This window comes from Rhamphochromis longiceps, linkage group LG2, assembly GCF_057381845.1.
Source record: "Rhamphochromis longiceps isolate RC_006_pf linkage group LG2, R_longiceps_female_GT1.1, whole genome shotgun sequence".
Classification (NCBI taxonomy): Eukaryota; Metazoa; Chordata; class Actinopteri; order Cichliformes; family Cichlidae; genus Rhamphochromis; species Rhamphochromis longiceps.
This window is the reverse complement of record NC_140558.1, coordinates 31,377,714-31,398,564: the sequence shown is the minus strand read 5'-3', so window position 1 is coordinate 31,398,564 and position 20,851 is coordinate 31,377,714. Positions and strand designations below refer to the sequence as shown.

Sequence of the window (20,851 nt, the reverse complement as noted above, 5' to 3'; positions counted from 1 at the left end):
GAGCGAGGTATTTTGTTGGAGATACAAAGTGAGAATTTTAACATACTGGAAGAATTAGTGATATATTTCTTTTACTTAAGACGTTATTTCCAGATTTTAGAATTAAAATAATCTTTTTGGCTCTTCTTCATTTTGCAGGTGATTGTGGTGGAGGAGTCTTCCCAGGTTGTCTGCCCCATCACTACCAAGCTGGTGCTGGACGAGGACGAAGAAACCAAAGAGCCTCTGGTGCAGGTGCACAGGAACCTGGTGACAAAGCTCAAACCTCACCAGGTTGATGGTAAGGACACAATGCACAAAGAATTTTGAACCGGTAGGAGCTGGAGAAAAAAAAATAAGCAAAGCAAGCCTGAGGTGCTCGGCACTGATGTTTCCTATTGTGTGTGTTTTGTGTCCCTGTCAGGAGTGCAGTTTATGTGGGACTGCTGCTGTGAATCGGTGAAAAAAATTGAGAAGTCTTCTGGCTCTGGCTGCATCCTTGCCCACTGTATGGGCCTGGGAAAGACTCTGCAAGTGAGTTACTTGCCTTATATTGTCTGTTCATTTTCACTCTTGTACAAACTACACCAGTTGTGTAATGCAATGTTTTTAGCTGCCCCAAACGTACAGAAATGACCTCCTGTGGAACTTTAGAACAGCACAGAGAAGCAGTTGTCAAAATCAGTGCTTATATTAAAAGGCAGTCTGATAAAAATGTTCGAAAGCTCTGTGCTGTTGGTGCAACATTTGACTCGTTTTGTCCTGTAGGTGGTGACATTTCTTCACACGTTGCTGCTTTGTGAGAAGCTCGATTTCAGCACAGCACTGGTGGTTTGCCCTCTGAACACTGTCCTGAACTGGCTCAATGAATTTGAAAAGTGGCAAGAAGGAATGAAGGATGAAGAGAGTTTAGAGGTAATGGGTTGCCCTTGTGACCTTTCAAGCCTTTTCTGTTTCCAGTGCGTTGCTTAGCATATTTACCTTTGGTGTGCTCAACAGGTAACTGAGCTGGCTACAGTGAAGAGGCCACAGGAGCGAGCGTACGCCCTTCAGCGATGGCAGGAGATGGGCGGCGTTATGATCATGGGCTACGAAATGTACCGAAACCTGACGCAGGGCAGGAACATCAAGAGCAAGAAGCTCAAAGAGACTTTTCAGAAGACTCTGGTAGATCCAGGTAGAGTGATTTTTACGTTACATGTTATGGACTTAGGTTATCTTTCGGTGCTCCTAAAAATCAATCTTGTGGTCCAAATGATCCTTTTTTAAACTGATATAAGCTAAAACAAACATTCTCTTTAAGTGACTACATCTCTGGCTGAATGTAGACTCAGTCCTGGGGTTGTTTTTTGCACGTTAGCTGGTCTAATGTGGCCACATGTACCAAATTAGCCAAACTGTTTTCATTTTCTTTTGTTTACATCTGAGCCTGTTACTGGTAAACCCCTTTTTTTTTTTCGATGTGCATGCCATTCCAGCGGTGTGACCTGATCTGAAATTGGCTGCATTAAAATTATCCTTGTGTTCATTTTTACTAGGGCCAGACTTGGTGATCTGTGATGAAGGCCACATCTTGAAGAATGAGGCCTCTGCTGTGTCCAAAGCAATGAACTCTATCAGGACGAGGAGGAGGATTGTGCTGACTGGAACGCCGCTGCAAAATAACCTTATTGAATGTGAGACTTCCTGCTATCATCCATGTGAATCATTTATATGGATGATTTTTGTTTACTTTTTAAAAATAACTTTTCTGACTTTTGTCTCCTTACCAGACCACTGCATGGTGAACTTCATTAAGGAAAACCTGCTTGGTTCAGTTAAGGAGTTTAGGAACCGCTTTATTAACCCCATCCAGAACGGTCAGTGTGCTGACTCCACCCTACAAGATGTCCGGGTCATGAAGAAAAGAGCTCACATTCTTTATGAGATGCTTGCTGGATGCGTCCAGGTATATATTTAAAAAAACATTTTTGTGTTTGAAATGATTCTCTCAGGCCTCCTTTGACTTCCTGCTTAAATAATGCATTTGCTTTTCCTACAGAGAAAAGATTACACTGCACTCACCAAGTTCCTACCTCCCAAGCATGAGTATGTGTTGTCAGTCAGAATGACTCCAATCCAGGCTAAACTTTACAGATACTACCTGGAGCACTTCACAGGTGAGAACCAAGCTTTAGTGCAGTTTGTTTTTTGCTTTGTTGATGTTCAACAACCCTAAGTTTTAGTCCCAACTAGAGGAAAACTCTTTGGTACTAAAATTGTGTTAATTTAACTCCCCATATTTTTCCCATGGTTATTCACGCCCTGCTGCAGTGGCTCTCTGCCTCACCAGTGTGGGCCCATGGTGCAGTTTGACAACCACTGCTTTAAACTATTTGGATCTTTGGGGGTTATAAACAGCAGGGACTCTTGTGGCTGCTAGCAGTGCTTTCCCAGTGACAAGTCTGATCTGATTGCTCATACAAAGATTTAGACCACGCTTAGACTAAAACAAAATTAGGGAATTCGACTGGAAAACATGTATAGGCTAGGACTAGGTTAAATCCTACTGCGGGAGTTCTGTTTCTCTTGAAAGCGCTCTCCTTACTGGATTTGCTCAGACAAGGTTTTTAGATAAATGGAGGGTCTTTCTGGTGGCGCAGTAAGTCATTTAGTGAACTTTTCCTGTGTGTGTGTGTGTGTGTGTGTGTGTGTGTGTGTGTGTGTGTGTGTGTGTGTGTGTGTGTGTAAAAGAGTGGCAGCTGGCACAGTGCCGCAGGCAGGGTTTAAGCTCAGTTTCCCACGTCTCCCTAATGAAGAGCTCTGGGAGTGAGGGTGTGGGGTAAGAGGGGAGGGATGTGGGGCATAAAGGGAAGGGAAAGAAATTTCTAGGGAGAAGGGGCCAGAGGTTTTACACCAAAAGCAAAGAACAGGAGGGCTGGTATTTAAGAACAGGAGTGTTTGGAGGGATTGTTGGTATGTGTTGTGGCTCATTAGGCTGGGTTGTCCACAGTGCACAGCGCTGATGTTGTGACAGAGGATTTAGTGTTTTAAAGTGGTGTCTTCAGACTAAAGACCACCACGGGTTGTGGTGGGAATAGCCATAAATATTCTCTCCTTTAATTCCACTGCTTATGTAAAACTTGAACTAACTTCTGATGTCTTGGGGTCAGTGCAGGTCAGCATCCTGAATAGGTACGTTAGTGTTTTAGCGACTGCTTTTTGCTCTAGGAAGCAGCTGATGGAGCAGATTATAAGGCTAAGAATTAGCTATTAATCATCGGCTTTATTGTGATTTTGTGGTTTCAGTGTTCATTCCTTGAGAAGAATGATTTGCACTTATTGCTTAGTTTTGTCTGTACAATTACTTTGTAAATGCGCTGCACAGTCAAAATCAAGCAAAGTTTTCAGGCCGTTGCACGTTTTCCACATTTTCAGACTAATCTAAAATGGATCGAATTTATTTTATTTTCTTGTCTGTCTGCACACAATACTCAACCGTGTTCAAACAAAAACAGGTCTTTGGGTATTGTGTAAATGTAAGAAAAATAATGAAATGGCTAATTTGCAAGTATTCCGACCTTTGCATTTGTACTTTGTTGTTGAAGGAAGTCTTGGCAGCTGAGCCATCCTCAAATCATATTAAAAGTGATCTCCCATCCTTCTTGGCAGAAAAATGTAAAAAATTCAACCAGGTTTGATGTGCCGATAATGTGCACAGCCATTTTCAGGTCTCTCCGGGCATGCTTTGAGTATTTCGTTGATGTCTGTACTCTCTAGCTCTCAGAGGCGATTTTTATCATCTTGGCTCAGTTTGATCTAAATGGTGAGGGAGTTTGCCCTTTTAGGAATTAGAGGGGGAAACATGATGCTATAAGACGACGAGAGCAAATAAGAGTTAAATTTAATTCATATAGTACCAAATGTCGGCAATAGTCAACTCGAGGAGCTTGATATTGTAAGATAAGCACCTTAAAATAATTGAGAAAACACTCCAACAATCAGACGACCCCCCTATGCGCAAGCACTTGACAATAGTGGGAAGGAAAAACCTCTGGCAGAATCAAGCTTAGGGTGGGGCAGCCGTCTGCTATAACCAGTTGGGGTTGAGGGGAGGAAGACAGGATAAAATACAGCCTGTGGAAGAGAAGTCAAAGATTAATAACTAATGCAGCACAATATTCCTGATGATAATCTTTTTCATAACTGTTCAAAAACAGAATTGTTTCTGGAAAACATTTTAGAGCTCAACCCAAGCCACTTTTGTATCTATCTGGCAGCACCTTTTAGGTCATTATCTTGTTGACGTGGACACTTTAGAGCTCTCAGGATCTCAGAGTAAAGTTAGACTTTTTTTTTTTAAAATCCATTTTTTTCTATGCGTCTGTCCAGCTAATCTCCCACATTATGTAACAGAAAAACTGTCACAGTCAGCCACCGCTGTGTTGACCTGTAACAACAGTGTCAACGAGGCATTCCTGAATTGTGGTTTCCACGATACATGCTGTTGGATATCGTGACCAAATAATTCAATCTTTGTTTTGTCAGACAAGACGATATTTCTTCTAACTGTATGAAAGTCATTAAGGTTCCTTTTGGCAAACTCCCAGCAGGCTGTCATGTGTCTTTTAGACAGGAGCGACTTCCCCCTGGCTACTCTTACTATAAAGGCCTGATGAGTGGAGCGCTGACCTCGAATCAACTTTTAAAAGCGTCTTGAGGATAATTGATAAAATTAGAGCTCAAATGTGAGTCTCACTCCAAATGCTGTTTTTGCTTTGTTGTCTAAGGAGCTTGGAAAGAAAAGCGTCTGGACTTCTTTAGGTTGCTTGAAGACGTTTCACCTCTCATCCGAGAAGCTTCTTCAGTTCTAGGTTCTTCCGTTCTTGAATTCAGTTCCTAGAACTGAAGAAGCTTCTCGGATGAGAGGTGAAACGTCTTCAAGCAACCTAAAGAAGTCCAGACGCTTTTCTTTCCAAGCTTCTTAGACTATGATGACCTGGATGACTGAGAACCTTCACAGACCTTTTGCTTTGTTGTTTTTTCAGTGTTGTGTGTAGGTTTAAAATTGAGTTGAATCCTTTTTAAGATGAGTTGGGATTGCTTAGAGCTTGTTCACTATGGAAAAAAAAAAACAACAACCTCTGAGTACCAATTAAATATTTTGCTATATCCCCCTCTGACACTCCGGCCAGCATTAATCTGTATTAACTGTCAAATTACTGTTTACCTCAGCTGTGTGAAGCTTCCATATCTGTTTACTGTGGAGGAGTCCAAAACTGGTTAGTCAAAGCTCATTTGTTGTTATGGCTGGCTAGTTGTGAGCAGTTCATTTACTGGGGAGAAATGCATGTTTAATCTGCTGACAGTAACAAACTGTTTAATTATTCCGACTAAAAGACTTATGCACGTTTTAGACAGTGGAGTTGAGGCACGGGGTGTGGAAGGAAGATGATGAATTGGATACAAGGGAGAGAGGGAGTAGTGGTGGAAAAGGTAGAGGAAGATGTGAAAAAAGAAGCGAATGATAATGCTGAGGTTTCAGAAGGAGGGATAAGATCCAAGGAAGAGGCGGTACAGTGTCAGTGCAGATGGGAGATTTTGAACCACCATGGACTGCCACTCTTACTTCTCCTGCCATTCAGCCCTGTGTGGTTACAGCTTAAAGGCTTAATACTGACAAAGGTGTGAATTGTGTTTCTAACAATCTCTCATGACCAAAATATTTTTTTTTAATTATTAAAAACAAGAGTTTATTTATTTATTGTTTTACATTGTTTGATGATGGGCTGTGAAAACATGTAAATTTAAAGCTCTTAATGGATCATATGTAGTTTGAAAGAGTGGTTTGTGATCCTTAAAATGAAAACTAAATTATGATTGGTGTTCTCAGAAATTTCTTAGTTAAGTTTAGCTGTCTGTCAGTTTGTTAGGTTTCCTCTTTTTGAAAGATTACAGAGAGTTAAACTCAGTTGCTCCTGTTCTTATCGTCTGTATGTATAAAAGGTTTAAGAGCATGCTGTCAGGTACGTAATGCAAACACACATCCATCTTCTCCCTCATATTCTTTCCCTTGCGTGCAGGTGTGGGGAATGCTGTGGAGGGGAGCCGGGGCCGCGCGGGGACCAAACTCTTCCAGGATTTCCAGATGCTCAGCAGAATCTGGACCCATCCCTGGTGCCTTCAGCTGGACTACATCAGTAAAGAAAACAGGGTAGGGCTGGGGAAGACGAGACTAAACCACAGCAAACACTGACTGAAAAACTAGAAATACATTCCCACAAATTGCGCACACTGTAGCAAAACAATAGAAACACATTGCTGACAGGTCACGCTTCGAGCAAGAACACCACATACTGCTACTGAAGCAAAACTTTTCCCCTTATGCATCGTTTCTGCTGCCCAAGATCGAGCCCTGCGTACAGCTGACCTGCATTGCTGCACAGTTGAATCTCACACAAGTGTACTTTCCCGCAGGGTTTCTTTGACGAGGACAGCATGGACGACTTCATCGCTTCAGAAACAGAAGAATCCTCAATGAGTCTGACCTCCGAAGATGAGAAGATCAAAAAGTAAAGTCATGTTTGTTTGTTATTTATTTATTTCTTTATACAGATATGACATAATTAAACTGCTTTTCTACTCGGCATCTTACTCTTGCTAACCCAGTCTCGCTGTGCCTCCTGGCTAATAGGAAAAAGAAGCAGGGAAAAGGGAAAAAGAAGGGATCTGACGATTCGGACAGTGATGATGTTGAGGTCATCAAAGAGTGGAACACCAGCTCTCGTGGCAGGAACGGCGAGGGCCGAAACAGAGCGGAGTCTGTAGAGGAACGTGAGTGTGCAATAACACACAGAGGGGACTACGATTGGTTGGCTGGGTTTAAGAGGGTCATGAACTGTACTGTATATCTATATAACATTTCAGGCTCTGATTCAGTCCTTCCTACTCTCTAAGTAATTAGTTAGTGAGAGGGGGAATCTGTTTTATCAGAACTGACCTCAGGGAACCAAGCACACTACCTGCTTGTCTGAGCCTAGGTAAAAAAAAAAAAAAAAAGAAGGGAAAAAAAAGCCCCTATTGCAGCCTTATTTTAGGCTCCGAGCTGATCCATTTGCCCTTGTCCTTATTCATTCCCACATACTGAGGAATGATGATTATATTGTGATATCCTTCTGTTTTATTTAGAAATTAGGAGGCTTCACATCCAGCTGCTGCTACAGGCAGAAGCTGTTGATGAGTGCGCCTCTCAGTATAAACAAATATGAAATGCACGCATTTCCATCCCATTCTCATGAACCCGATGTCTCCATAGATGTCTTGACTTCTCACTTTAATCCAGGATGATTTGATTCAAAGTCTTTAAACACATTTTTAGCTATAATGTGAGAATTTTTATGCCTATTAAGAAAAAAAAATCAATACGCTAATTAAGCAAAAGTTTTAATTAAAGGCCTAATAGAATGACATGGAAAAAGTGATGACCTTTTATACCTAAAGGGTCACACCTGAAAATACCTGGATTTAAACTGGAACTTTACTGGTTGGTAGGGATGAGCAGCTACTTGTGGGTTTGAGTGAGTCTAAAATCTTCTGTTTCCTTTAAAGTCAAAGATTCATGGAGATACAGTATATGGATCAAAGTACAGAGCCATCTATACATCACACCTACTGTAGATGCTCGGTCATAGAAACCTGTGAAATGAGGCAGTTTCTGTGCTGAGGTTAATGCCAGAGGAGTTTTGGAACTCTACAGGTTTTAAGTGCGAGTCTTGGCGACTTCTGTGTGGCTCAGCGCTCGGTGACCCGGCTCTGTAGCATTTTGTGCTGCTTTGTGGATGACTTGCTGTGGTTCCTAAACACTTCCACTTTGCAGTAACACCACTTATAGCTAATCGTGGAAAATGGGGGGGGGGGATCACGTTGCGTTGGTGGCATCCTATTACAGTACCACGTTCTTCAGAAGGACTTGTTCTTTCATAAATGTTGGTAAAGGCAGACTGCATGGTTAAGTGCTTGATTTTGTACACATGTGTGGGACTGGCCGTGACTCCAAAGGTACACTATATCATGCACCAGCAGTTGTACTGCATAATACTGAGAGAGCTGTTTAAATGTAGCAGTAACTGTCATGTAATGGAAGATGGTCTGGGACAAAATTATGACAGTGCCAGTAATGTTAGGATGATCATCTACTACCCAGGTCCACTAATCACTTAGTCAAAATGTATCAAATCAAAATGATCAGCATGCTATTGGCATCATTGTGTTATGCAAAAAAAGCAATTTTGCATATGCAGATCTAGCAGTGGCAGTAGAAGCTTGAGTTTGGAATCACTAATAGTATCCACGTATTAAGTGCTTGGTTGAGTTTACAGACATATTAAAACTAAATAAAAAGAATAATTTTCACACACTTAACTGCTGTAACACAATAGACAACCATGTAATAGTGGGCCTCAGCTTTGGAAACTCAGTGTCTGTTACAGGCTTGTTGTTGTCAGATGCATGTAGGCTAATCTGTAACTCTGTATTATGAACAGCTCGGCCCTCTGGCTCTGCACCAGGAAGTCCCACTGCTGACTGGCACAAGGAGTTTGTCACGGAGGCTGACGCTGAGATCCTGGAGCACTCAGGGAAGATAATGCTGCTTTTTGAGATCCTGCGCATGGCTGAGGAAGTAGACGACAAAGTGTAAGTGTGTTTGTACTGTGTGCAAGCGTAGCCTTTGTCAGTTTGCAGTGTCATTGCAAGGTGTGTCTCTGTGTTTGTCTTTAGGTTGGTGTTCAGTCAGTCTCTCATCTCTCTGGATCTGATTGAGGATTTCTTAGAGTTGGCTTGCAGAGCTAAAGATGAAGAGAAAATTTCTCCATACAAAGGTATGTTTTGGGCATTTTTACATAGCATTACACTATGCAAAAATGAACCTATGCCCTGTTACTGACTTGCTAGACTTAGCCAAGCACTGTTTTAGTATTATAAGCGAGTTGAGATTGGCAAGCTTCATTTTGTCCCAAGATTCATTTTTGTGGTTTTACACTGCGCTTTTTAAAGTGACGTGTGTGTGTGTGAGTGAGTGTATGTGTGTATGAGAGAAACTGTGTTAAAAAATTTTAACATGAGCCTTGGATAAGGATGAAGCATTTTCATAGAAATGCAGGTTTTCGACTCATAAGTCAACCCACACGCAGCATGTATTCTTACATGTGTACTGGTGTGCTTATTACTCTTAAACACACACCAACATACACACATTGCCGCTGGTGTAAGGTCATGTTCCTAATTAAACTTCAGCAGCTGTTTTTGCTTTCATTTTGAAAATGATTAGACCTTGACTTTTTATTCGACAAAAAATGTTTGCTCAAGGGTTTGTAATTTGTAATGAAAAGATCACAGTGCCGTAATTGGAAACATGCTGAAATGTTGGTTATGAAGGCTGGTGGGAGGGGTTGGTTTGGCCATCTTGAAGGCTAAACATGGCTGGCCTCTAACCAACACAGCCATCTATCTGCTGCCTGTTAATACCAAAACTAAGTCTCTTTGACAAGCAAAAGGCAGCACTGACGCAGATACATGTGCTTTTGAAGTTTCTGTTGAACGTAGACGGCAGATGGCAAATCAGATTTCGTTCCTCTCGTGTTTGTGAAGGTGAAGGCAAGTGGTTCAGGAACATTGACTACTATCGTCTGGACGGCTCTACCAATGCCACCACCAGGAAGAAGTGGGCCGAGGAGTTTAATGACACCAGTAACACAAGGTGACATCTTTGCTGTGTTTACAAAATGCAAAATGATGACAGCGACTTTGCAAAAAAAGAGCATGAGAATCTTAAAGCAACATTTTTGCACGTGACACAGGATATAATTGTGATGTGTCTCCTTTTGTTCCATTTTCATACACAGAGGCCGTTTGTTTCTCATTTCTACAAGAGCTGGTTCACTTGGCATCAACCTGGTGGCAGCAAATCGGGTCATCATCTTCGATGCCTCCTGGAATCCATCCTATGACATCCAGAGTATCTTCAGGGTTTACCGCTTTGGGCAGCTTAAGACTGTCTACGTCTACAGGTTGCTTGCCCAGGTGAAGTTTAATAAAAGTCAATACATTTGCAGGTAAACTAGCCACCAATAACCAGCAAGCAGGTAGTTGGTCTTTGTATATAGATTAAGACTTTCATGAGTATAAACAGTTTCATGCAAGATGCTCTGTATAAGTTTACAACATTTACCAGCAAAGCCAGCAAACGTTGAAAAGCCACAACAAAGTATAAGAATGGTTTAACCTCCTAAGACCCGAGCTCTTCCATGGCATGCATTTTTATTTTCTCTTTGATATTTGGGCATATTGGGACCTCATGAATGTAAAAACAAAGAATTGCCAGGTTTTTTTTTTTAACCTGATTTTTGTTTCTAAGAAAAATGAGAGCCACATATGAGGACATTCGTTTTAAATTTTGATAGAACAGTGGCATTAGAATGTCCTCATAAGTGGATATCAGGCCCTCGTAGAGAAACATTAGTGTTTTTAGGTACAGACAACCCAAAATGTCCACATATGTGGACGCCAGGTCCTAGAAGGTTAAGGTGACAACAATTAAGACTTGTGAAATTCAGCTAGAGATGAGCTGCTGTTGAATTTTTGGGACTAATATTGACTTTATATATAGATTTTGATAAATGCATGGCTAATTAGGTGACTAATGCAGCATCGATGGGCTGGGAAGTTGTGGATTTGCTGACTTGAGGCATTGAACTGTAGGTGGTGTTCGGGCAACTCTGTTTAACTTTTTGACTTTTGGTTTCACTCTGACCATTTTGAATTTAGCTGAAATATGAGACACTTTTTCTAAAGTCTAGCTAGTGTGTTGTGAGTGTAAAATAGCTTGAAGTGCTTACCTTTCAATCAGCTAAATGCTACGTGCTGACCGAAGAAATCTAGCATGCTAGTTAGTTTCCTGTGATGGCAAATGTATAAGCGGTGTTGGCCGAATTTCCAGTATAATGGTCAATTTTTACGTTTTTTTTTTCTTTCAAACATTCTAAACAGACACATTTCTGTTACATTTCTTTTGTATACTTATTTATATTTACTTATACTTATTTACTGTTGCAGAGTGCCCTCTGGTGGACAAACTATGCAACATTGACACAAAACATTGCTGAAGGGCATTTCTCCCATCTCTTTAAATGAAGAGTTGGCAATTTTAATTTATTGACTATTAAAAATACAATAGAAAAGCAAATAAATCTGGTCAGTTAATATTTGCTATCAGGCGAAAATCGTTCGGTTTCTACTTCCAAATAACTCTGCACCAATTTGTGTTGAGCTGTTAGGCTAATACACCTCTTTGAGTATGGCAGACAATAGAATTGGATTCATGCTGGGCAAACTATTGATGACCTAAATCATCATTTTACCTCATTAGGAAATGCAGATTGGTAATGAACTCACTAAACTGTACTTGGAATTCTTGCTGCATTGTCTTGATATTGATGCCTCTGTGTTCATCCAGTATAGGGTGGATGTGATGTGCTTGTGTAATTCTGATTGACTCCTGGGCCACTTGATGTTTTTTAAACCTCCGTTTTTTGTTCATCTCTTTTCATTCTCCCTTTTTAGGGCACAATGGAGGAGAAGATTTATGAGCGGCAGGTAACCAAACAGTCTCTGTCATTCCGGGTTGTGGACCAGCAGCAGATTGAGAGGCACTTTACGATGAACGAGCTGGCCGAACTCTACACCTTTGAGCCAGACTTGCTGGATGATCCCTCTGAAAAGAAGAGCAAGAAAGCCACACCCATGCTTCCTAAGGTAAAGATGCATATATTGTATGTATTTAGATCGAGAAGGTGGGCTTTCAGCAACCCTAACCCTAAGTTAAATTGACGCTATAAATCAGACATGTAATTTGGCTTTGATGAATCATTGACTGAGAATTCATGCTTTTCTTTGAAGGAAATGTTGAAAACAGGCTGAAACCTATTAACAGTAGTAAAATAGCTTTTTTTTTTTTTCTCCTTCAGCAAACATGGCACAGGATGCTATTATAATTGCCAAGCTTGTTTTTTTTCCATACTTTCAGCGAGTAGCTTGTTCTTCCTTTTGAAGTTTTGCACTTCAGTGATAAACTGTTATTTAAACCCAATGCCAGCTTGTATCCTGCTTAGCCTCTTTCTGGGATCTCGGTATTTCTTCTCTTTTCCTTTCATAATCCTGCCCTCGCCTCTTCTTTTCTTCTAATGCAGGTGCAGTGTCACTATTTAGGCCCCCTGGGGTTTAATAAGAACACAGCGCTTACATGGACCATCCAGTCCAGCACAGCTGCACAGATCTGTCTGTTTACTGCTATTTACTAAATAGTCTTCCCATTGCAACACTCCTGCTGCCCTGCTATAAACCTGCACTCCTCTTTTTTTTCATTCATTCCTTGCTGCTTTTTACTTCTCTGTTGATCTTTGAATTACTCCCCTCCTTTCCCACTCATTCCCTTTTTTGAACTCTCTGGGTTTATTCAGATCTGTTTCTTAAGTGGTTTTACCTCTTTGTTTTGGTTTGACCCGGGTTACTCTGCAGAAACTTGTAAACACAGGTTTAAAAAAACCCACTGTATATACAGCTTGCATGCTCTTTCATTGGAGAAAAGTCCTTACAGTTCACCTTCATTGGAAATTGTTTTTGTTGTTTTTTTTATTGACATTGACTGAATAATTTGCATTTGCCACTCTCTTGATGAGTATTATCAGGTAGGAGCAGTGTGAGAATCCCCTCAGTGAGCAGCTGCTATAATTTCTCCCACCACATATATTCCTCTAAACCCAGAGTAGCCTACTTAGAGCGCAGCAGAGCACAGTTGGAGATCTGAAGAGGAAAGATGTGTTCACTGAGCTGCGGCCTGTTAGATGTGTATGATCTTTAACGAGCCCAGTGACATTTATATGACACAGTATTAAAGACGGAGAAGCTGACAAGCTCTTATAAAGCCAACCTGTTTTTGGCCAAGGGGTTAACTATGATGTGGCAGCAGGACTGCAGTATTACGGAAGGAATTTGCCATCTGGAATGATGTGAAGATGAGTCAGACACCCTCCATCATTTTCAGCCAAGAACGAGAGAGCTTGTACTTTCTTTCCTCCATTTCTTCACACTGTGAAGTGCAGGATTTTTTTTCCACGCAGAAAAGACTTGGGTCGCAGAGAAGCTGATATTTAGCTCTTTTTCTGCAAAGCTTTGTTATGGATATTTATTTAACTTGACCTTACCTCAACCCTCATACTGTACCTATAGTTGCACTTTTACTCATGTTCCCACTCTCTCTTCCATCCACGCCATTTCTTTTCTCTGCCATCTTTGTGACCATCTGCTACTATGACTCGCCTCTCTACCTCCAAATGTTCAAAGTGAACTCAGTAAAGTTGTTTTTCTTTTTTCGCCCCCTGGCCTCCCCCTGCATGATGAAAGGTCATTATTTAAACCCCACTCTTAAAGATGGCTCTCTAGTCTTCAGAAAAACTAATTGGAGACAAAGGAAGCAGGCGTGCTTCCCGCTAATGACAAAGAAGGCCCTCTCAGCCCAGACATGAGATTTTTTGCTCTCCACCCATCTCTTTCTGAGACACTCTTGCCTACTTCCTGTTCATCACACACTTCCATCTAACATGCTACCACTTGTACTTAAAGTTATGTTGGTAGTCTTTGAACAATTTTTATAAAAGTCTCCAGCATCTCGTGCAGACGTGCTCTGCATTGTACGCTCTCGGCCCGGCTGGCGTGCTCTCAGCAGGTCATGGCTACAGTGGTCATTAGGCTCTGCTAGGAACGCTGAAAGGCCGTGGGCAGGCTGTGCCTAAACTACAGTATAGACTGGAGCTATAAAGCACACCATGCTTGTCTCATTAGAGGTAGGAAGTCACTTTTGACCTTGGGGGGGGGGGGGAAAATCTCCCTCAGATAGTCTTCAAGCATTACATGAATGATCGGTAGTTTACAGAGGTCCTTTGTGATGCTGTTGTTGTAAATTACCTGCCCTCAGTTAGGCCGATCTCTCCTTGGATAAACTGTTTCTTTTACTTCCCAGAGTGCTTTTTGCCTGCTTTTAGAAAACATGCCTGAGCTTGATGTAGAGAGAGCACTAATTATAGTTACAGCAAGAAATTAAGTGGTTGCAGGTGGTGGTGGGGAGAATCAGAAGTCATCATCAGACCTCTGTTGCTATACTCTGATTGTTTGGGACCACCTTTAGAGACTCCGACTTATTTGTCTTTTCTATGATCAATCCTTCTCGGTATGATTTATATAATAATAATAATAATAATAATAATGGATACTTTATTGATCCCCATGGGGAAATTACTTGTTTTTCTCTGCATTTGACCCATTCACTCAGTGAAGCAGTGGGCAGCCCACTAAGCAGGCGCCCGGGGAGCAGTGTGTAGGGACGGTACCTTGCTCAGGGGTACCTCAGGGTAGCCGTTAAGTGGATTCGAACCGCCGACCTTCCGATCATGGGGCGACCACTTTACCTACTGAGCTATCCCTGCCATAGCAGTAGGTGACTCATTTGAGACTGATCAGTCATTCATAGAGTTGCACTTGTTTTCTCATCACCCCACAGCTTACAAATCACCGTGTGAAACAGCATAAAGTCTTTCTCTCTACTCCAGATTTTGAGACCGAAACTGTTTGACTGACCTGAGAGCTGTTTGATCAAAGTGCATTGGCATCTTTATTCTGACTGTAGCGAGACTTTGGAGCCAATGAATGAATCTGAAAAGAGCAGCAGTCTGCCTCTTCTCGTCTCCCACCCGTTTCTCACCTCAGGCTTGTTCAGAGACTGATTCCTATTTTTATATTCTCATCTCCCCCCTCTCAACCCTCCGCTCCAGCTGGCTGTCTCCTGTAGCGAACCCTTCACTGCTGCTAGCTGAGGCTTGTTTTTATTGGAATGTGGTATGTTTGTCTTTTTTTAGCCCTTTATGACATGCATGATTTTTGTTTCTTTGTTAATTGACTGACAGCTAGATAAACCCTCTGACTTGTGTTTAGGCCCCAGAGGGTGTAAAAACAACATGGGCAGGGGCGGCCTCCTGATGTCAGGTACAAGAGCAGCAGTTGAGCACATTTGTGCGAAGAGACTGTTTAGTGCAGGTTGGTAGAGTTGTGTGTCACTTATGTGCAGCTGGTGGGGAGAGAGAGTTTTGACTGGACTTAATGTTTAGGTATTAGAAATATCCCATACCTTCACATTCCTGCTGTTGCGATCCTGCTTTAGACCCCTTAGTTGCTATGGCCGATGCACCTGTGTGTCAAAAGCAGTTTGTGACACACACACACACACACACACACACACACACACACACACACAGCCATGCCAGTGCATTAAAAACTCGTGCACAATTTGGGAATAGTTGTTGTAACTGAACAACTGAGAATTTCTTTTGCTCTGCTGCTTTCTTTTCTTGTCTAAGTGTTAAACCTTTTCCCTTTTCATCCTTCATATTTTATGGCTTGGTGGAGGCTTACTATTGTGGCAATGACAGGTATAATAGAAACCTCATTGTCAACATATTAACTGATCGCTTAGGAGTTTGGAAATGGAGTTAACATGCTTGAAAATGTTCAGAAAGTTGATAATGTGGCCAAAGAACTGCTGCCTGTTATGTAGGCGGCACTTTAATGGCATCATACCTCTTTACAGTTAAGCGCCACCTAAAATCTGTTTGTAAAGCATACGTAGGCTTCTGTGCCAAGTAGTAAAGTCTACATGAGGCCCACTTATATGGACTCCCAAGTTTTCATCTTTGTGATGTGTGAGGCAGCCACGTTTGAAAGCTCCTTTACATAATTTGTGAACTGTTGGCAGGAGAGCTGTTTTTATACATGTGCAAGTATTTGGTTTAAAGGATGCATGCCTTGGGAAAGGTTCTCATGCATTGGTAAATTTAGTGAAAGCCTTGTTTGGTAAGTAGACCATGCAGGTTCTAATGAAAGTACTGGTTCCGTTTGCATTTACAGAGGCTCTTCCTGTACTTGGATTTGAAACATCTGATTATCAGGATCTTCTTACGATTGAGCAGTTTGTGTCCTAACTGAGGAACGTCTAGAGGTCGCCTGCAGACATTACCTGCCACCTCCAGTGCTGCGTCTGAGCAAACGCGCACCAAATGTCTCCCCTGTGCTTTTCTCAAAAGGGAGAAAACATTCAAATGGAGTTGAATTGGCTGATTTACCGCCCACTCTGAGCATCTGCCCCCACCCGCAGTCTTTTGCCTCAACCTCCCTGCAGTAAATTGATAGTCTTCCACATACAGCTCAATACAGATGACAATAGCATAGGTCAGGTTACCTACAGTCATTAGTGCTGCCTCAGGATACACGCACACATAGCACTAGGATGGGAGATGGACCGGACCACCCCAGAGCCACTGCTGGTAGGGATTACTTGGGTATCCCAGAATGCACAGTGTTCCAGTGGGAGCGCCTATACTGTCATTTGACCTGCAGCTCCACTGACCCGTTACTCGACCAGCAGTCAGAAAAACTCCTCTTTCATTCATTTGGATAAAAACACCTCACATTCTCTACACGCTCAGATGGTAGCTTTGTTTTTTCTTCTTGCCACCTAAACCTTCGGGGTAATTTCAAAATCATGTTTCTGTTCAGCAAAGCAGTAATATTTCTTTTTAAGCAGAGAAAACAGGGTGTGTGTTGGTTTTAATTCTTTTAAGGACTGATGCAAAGCTGTCAGCAGTCGTTGTGTACCTTTTGCTATCTGCCCTTCAGACAAGGCAGCAGCGAGATAAAAGCTTTACCACTAGACTCAGTTTGGTGTTTAAATCGGTAAAATGCTGCTGTTTGAGCCGTGCATGCTGCATCCCAAGTGTTTGTTGTGGCCTTGATTGTGACCTTTATTTGACCTCATGCAGACTTATTTTGGCAGAACAAACCATGATGGGTGTCTTTTATCCAAGTCAGACCAACGGGCTCTTCTGTGCTTTTATGTCCTAATTAGAGAGTAAAGCAGCAGTTGAATCGCTGCCTGTGCTGCTGCTCTGAAATGTCTGGTTGTTCAGGGGTGGCCTGGTTTTGTCCTGATTGAGTGTGATGGCTGGGAAACATAAACACATGTCAATGAGGAGCACAATTGGCTTCAGGATCCAAGTGTTGGAGGCTGTGGTGTGCAGGGTTGAGAAACACTGTGTCCCAGTCTGCTTCTACCTGTTTCAGCCACCTGTTTTTTACTCTCTGAAGTCAGGGAGGCTCTTGCATATTACCACTCTTCTTCTTTTTATTTTGAAATGGTTGCAATCCGCTATTAATTTTATCGTTTGTTTCTGGGGGCTTTTGTTTTTTTTGTTTTTACCCTCCTTTTCCTTACTGCTAACTATATTGATGATTAATTTTGTTTGTGTCGTCTCACCCATTGTCACTGTTTAGCTTGAGAGCACGAAGAGCAAGGGAGGAGGGCCGAGCCCCTCTGAATTGGCTCGTGTGGAGCTGAAATGATGCAACTTCTGTATGACGTCTCCAGATTGCAAGGTTCCAGTTTAATGTAAAGCTAAGTTGAGACAAAGAAAAGCAAACATGCTGCACAGAGAGTAATTTAAACCATGTTTGTGTGAGCGAAGCCTGGCCCAACTCTTAATTTTTCACAGGTATTGTTTTCAATAACAGTGTAGCCATGGAAACCTCAAAACACATGTGCTGAAAAAATAAATGTATTTATCTTTTTATTTTGGTATCAGAACAGAATTTTCCACGTTTTCTTGAATTGTGCGTTCAGGTCACTGTTGGAGTTGTTTGACATTTGAGCGCGTGCTAATCTGCTTTAAGAGAAGATTTGATGCCTTAAATGTAGTGTTGGTGTTTTTTGAATTTTAGTAACTTAAGAGGTTTCTGCAAAAAAAAGCAGATTCAAGGTGCTGTAGAGAAAAATTAGCATTGCATCTGGAACCTTTTCTGTTTTTAAGGGGCTAAAATGTTGGTTTAAAAAAAAATGATATTATTGACTGCTCAACGTGACATTTAACCATACGTTATTTTGTTTGTAGTCCTTTAACTCTTAATTCTCTCATGAAATGCACATTGCTTTGGTAGTGTGTGTGCAACAGAATGAATCCACTTTGAGTGGGTCACAGTCAAAACAAGATGGCCAGGCTTCACTTGGGGTTGTCGCCTGTAGCCAGTCCTGTGAAAGTTGGGCTTAGCATGGTTTGCAGAGCCAACTCACAGCTTTGCACTGTTGTCTACAGGTTGTAGCTGTTTACTGTCACTAGGGGGCAGTGTCAAAAATCTGAGGGTTACTCTTTTGTTTGAGCTGCTGTTCTTTAAAACTTAGAATTTTAGTTTCAAATCACTTTTTCACATGCATAAAACTTCTGACCCTAATTGAACTCCATATAGCTGTTGCAGTTAAATCATAGGTGACAAATATTCAGAGTCAAATGCGTGACAAACAGAAAAAACACTAAATTGCATCGCGTAGCAGCAGTTTGCAATGTCAATTTTGGTGTGTGCGCTCTTTTATTCAAAGGAACTGGTAGCTGGTAGCGCTACTGGCAACATAAGTGCACATGCTAGTCATTTCCTGTATAAATGCTTCATGGCTTCTGTGTAAAAAGACCATGTACACTTTGTATGGATGATGGATCTGGTGTAGCCACTTTGATGAGTCCACATGCGTTTTGTTTTCTAGTTTAACCACGGGGTTAGGAGAAAAGAGTGTTCTTGTTTCCAAATTTAAAAAAAAGTCTTGTGAGCTGCTGGCCATATTTAATTGCAGACCAGGTCATCGGAATAACCGTAAGGAGTAAGGTGGATGATAATGTTGCTGAGTTTAAAGAAAAGTCTTGAAGATTGACCATTCAGGGACATCACAGGTCAGTGGATAAAGACAGAAGGATGGAGCTTATGGAAACTTTTGAATGTAACAAGTTAATTTCAAGTGAATGTTGAAAAACTGCCAATTAAGCAAAAGATTTTTTTTTTTTTTTTTTTTTTTTTAAAAAGAGAGAGAGCTGTTTGGAGCTCACAGAACATTTTTATTGAGAAACACATTGTTTTAATCCAGCAAATATGCACCTCTGTTCATGGGTATTCTTGCTGCATTCTTTGCACATCACATGAAATCCTCTGTAATTAAAAAAGGATTTGTACTTTGCGGTCTGAATATAGAGGAACCTTTAGTGCTCAAGAGGTCTGTGGCTCCTCCACAGTAATCTTTCCTTCCCCTCTAATGATGATGATTTCAAACCCACCGTGACCATATTTTTTTCTCATCTTTCCTTGATGTAGGATCCCTTTCTGGCTGAGATGCTGCAGAACAATAAGGACCAGATTGTGTGTTACCACGAGCACGACTCTCTGCTGGACCACAAGGAGGAGGAAGCCTTGAGCGAGGAGGACCGCAAGGCTGCTTGGGCTGAATATGAAGCAGAGAAAAAGGTAGGCGGCGAGCAGAAAACGCATGCATACAGACGCGCACCAGCAAATCCACCAGATCCAAAATCAAAGGGTTAGTGTTGGATCTGTATAATCCTCTCATCACTCAGAGTAAGCAGATGACAGAGGCTCCCCCTTGCTCTGCTCATGGTCATTTTGGCCCACCATCAGGCTAGTGAGCTGCTGTACAAATCGCCAAGGCTGTCTAAGCAGTGTCAGCGCTACTTACTGTAAGACCACAGAGGTTTAGGGACTCCTGTCCTCTTCACACACATAACTGTCCCCCCTCTTCCTTCACTCTGTTGTGGGGCAATTAGTGGGGTTTATTTTGAGATGTGTATATTGTAAGAGAACAAGAGCAGGTCTCCTCTACGCCCCTCGAGTAATCCTAGATTCTAATTCACACTAATGATTATTTTTCCAACACACTCTACCCTTCTTTGCCCTCTATGCCTTAAGCTGATTTTCCCTTGGAGCCTCTTCTGCTTTTCAAGAGAACAGAGGGTTCCCAGTCGCAGTAAAGAGAGGGGTCTGTTCCCATCACTTCGATCTGTCTTTCAGCAAAAGAGCAGAAATGGTCACCATCATCATCAAGAGGTTGTTCGGTATCGTGTTGTACGCCCTGCTTTGCAGGAGAAACAACTGGAACGTAACCCAAGCTCTGCTAATGTCTTCACAGCTTAAGGTTTGGCCTGGCGGCGGCTAGAGAGGGCTGCATGTATGAATATCACATTTGCAACTCAGGGAAATGGGAAAAACTGAGAATGCGATTGGGAGCCCAAAACGAAATTGAACCCAAGAGCCCTGGTTCTCACTGGGATGACTTCAGCTTGGTACAAAGCTTACCGAGGCTCATGCCATAAATTTAGATTTCAGATACTGAATTTTGGAAGCAAAGGCTAGATTTGGTTTCCGTCTGTGTGAAAACGTATGAAAGGCGCAGAGCATCGGAGGATGCTGCTAAAGTTAAAGAGGTGTGTGTGCGTAGATTAATGTGTGTTGAAAGTTCTGTACTGTTTAGGTTTGCACACCTGTCTCTGACCAGGTCCAAATATCCCTGCTGGCCCCCAACACACACACACACACACACACACACACACACACACACACACACCCCCCCGCATACCGGATGGCCAGATTACAGGGCACGGGAAAACCATCTGCAGCAGAGACTCAATTACATACAAACATCGGCATCCTGCTGGCCTTTGCTGGGACGAGACTGTTTACTTCAGGTCACTACTTTCACACACATATTTAATACTGCGGGAGCAGGCTGATGTTGGACAGCTTGTTGCTTTTGGAGTTATTTGTGTAGATATGAAAACTTCATGAAGACTCAACATGAAGTGAAGACCTCATCACATCAATGTGCGACTGAATATGACAGACAAAGTGGGCCGTCGTCTCTCGTCAGCCTCGCCGATTGTTTAGTTTTTCCCATCATGGCCTCAGT

The 20,851-nt window shown here is 42.0% G+C and overlaps 1 protein-coding gene across 4 annotated transcripts in view; it reads left to right on the top strand.

Moving 5' to 3' along the window:
* atrx (ATRX chromatin remodeler) overlaps window positions 1-20,851 on the top strand; it is a 36,163-nt gene that overhangs the window by 10,470 nt on the left and 4,842 nt on the right. For all 4 annotated transcript variants that reach the window (XM_085422981.1, XM_085422954.1, XM_085422972.1 and 1 more), the window contains 16 exons: window positions 139-280; window positions 404-513; window positions 748-894; window positions 979-1,156; window positions 1,518-1,655; window positions 1,752-1,927; window positions 2,021-2,138; window positions 6,042-6,172; window positions 6,436-6,530; window positions 6,653-6,792; window positions 8,502-8,652; window positions 8,737-8,837; window positions 9,607-9,715; window positions 9,861-10,038; window positions 11,578-11,769; window positions 19,249-19,398. In XM_085422981.1, coding sequence (XP_085279107.1) covers window positions 139-280; window positions 404-513; window positions 748-894; window positions 979-1,156; window positions 1,518-1,655; window positions 1,752-1,927; window positions 2,021-2,138; window positions 6,042-6,172; window positions 6,436-6,530; window positions 6,653-6,792; window positions 8,502-8,652; window positions 8,737-8,837; window positions 9,607-9,715; window positions 9,861-10,038; window positions 11,578-11,769; window positions 19,249-19,398 — 2,256 coding nt within the window. The remainder of the gene's footprint in view (window positions 1-138; window positions 281-403; window positions 514-747; window positions 895-978; window positions 1,157-1,517; window positions 1,656-1,751; window positions 1,928-2,020; window positions 2,139-6,041; window positions 6,173-6,435; window positions 6,531-6,652; window positions 6,793-8,501; window positions 8,653-8,736; window positions 8,838-9,606; window positions 9,716-9,860; window positions 10,039-11,577; window positions 11,770-19,248; window positions 19,399-20,851) is intronic.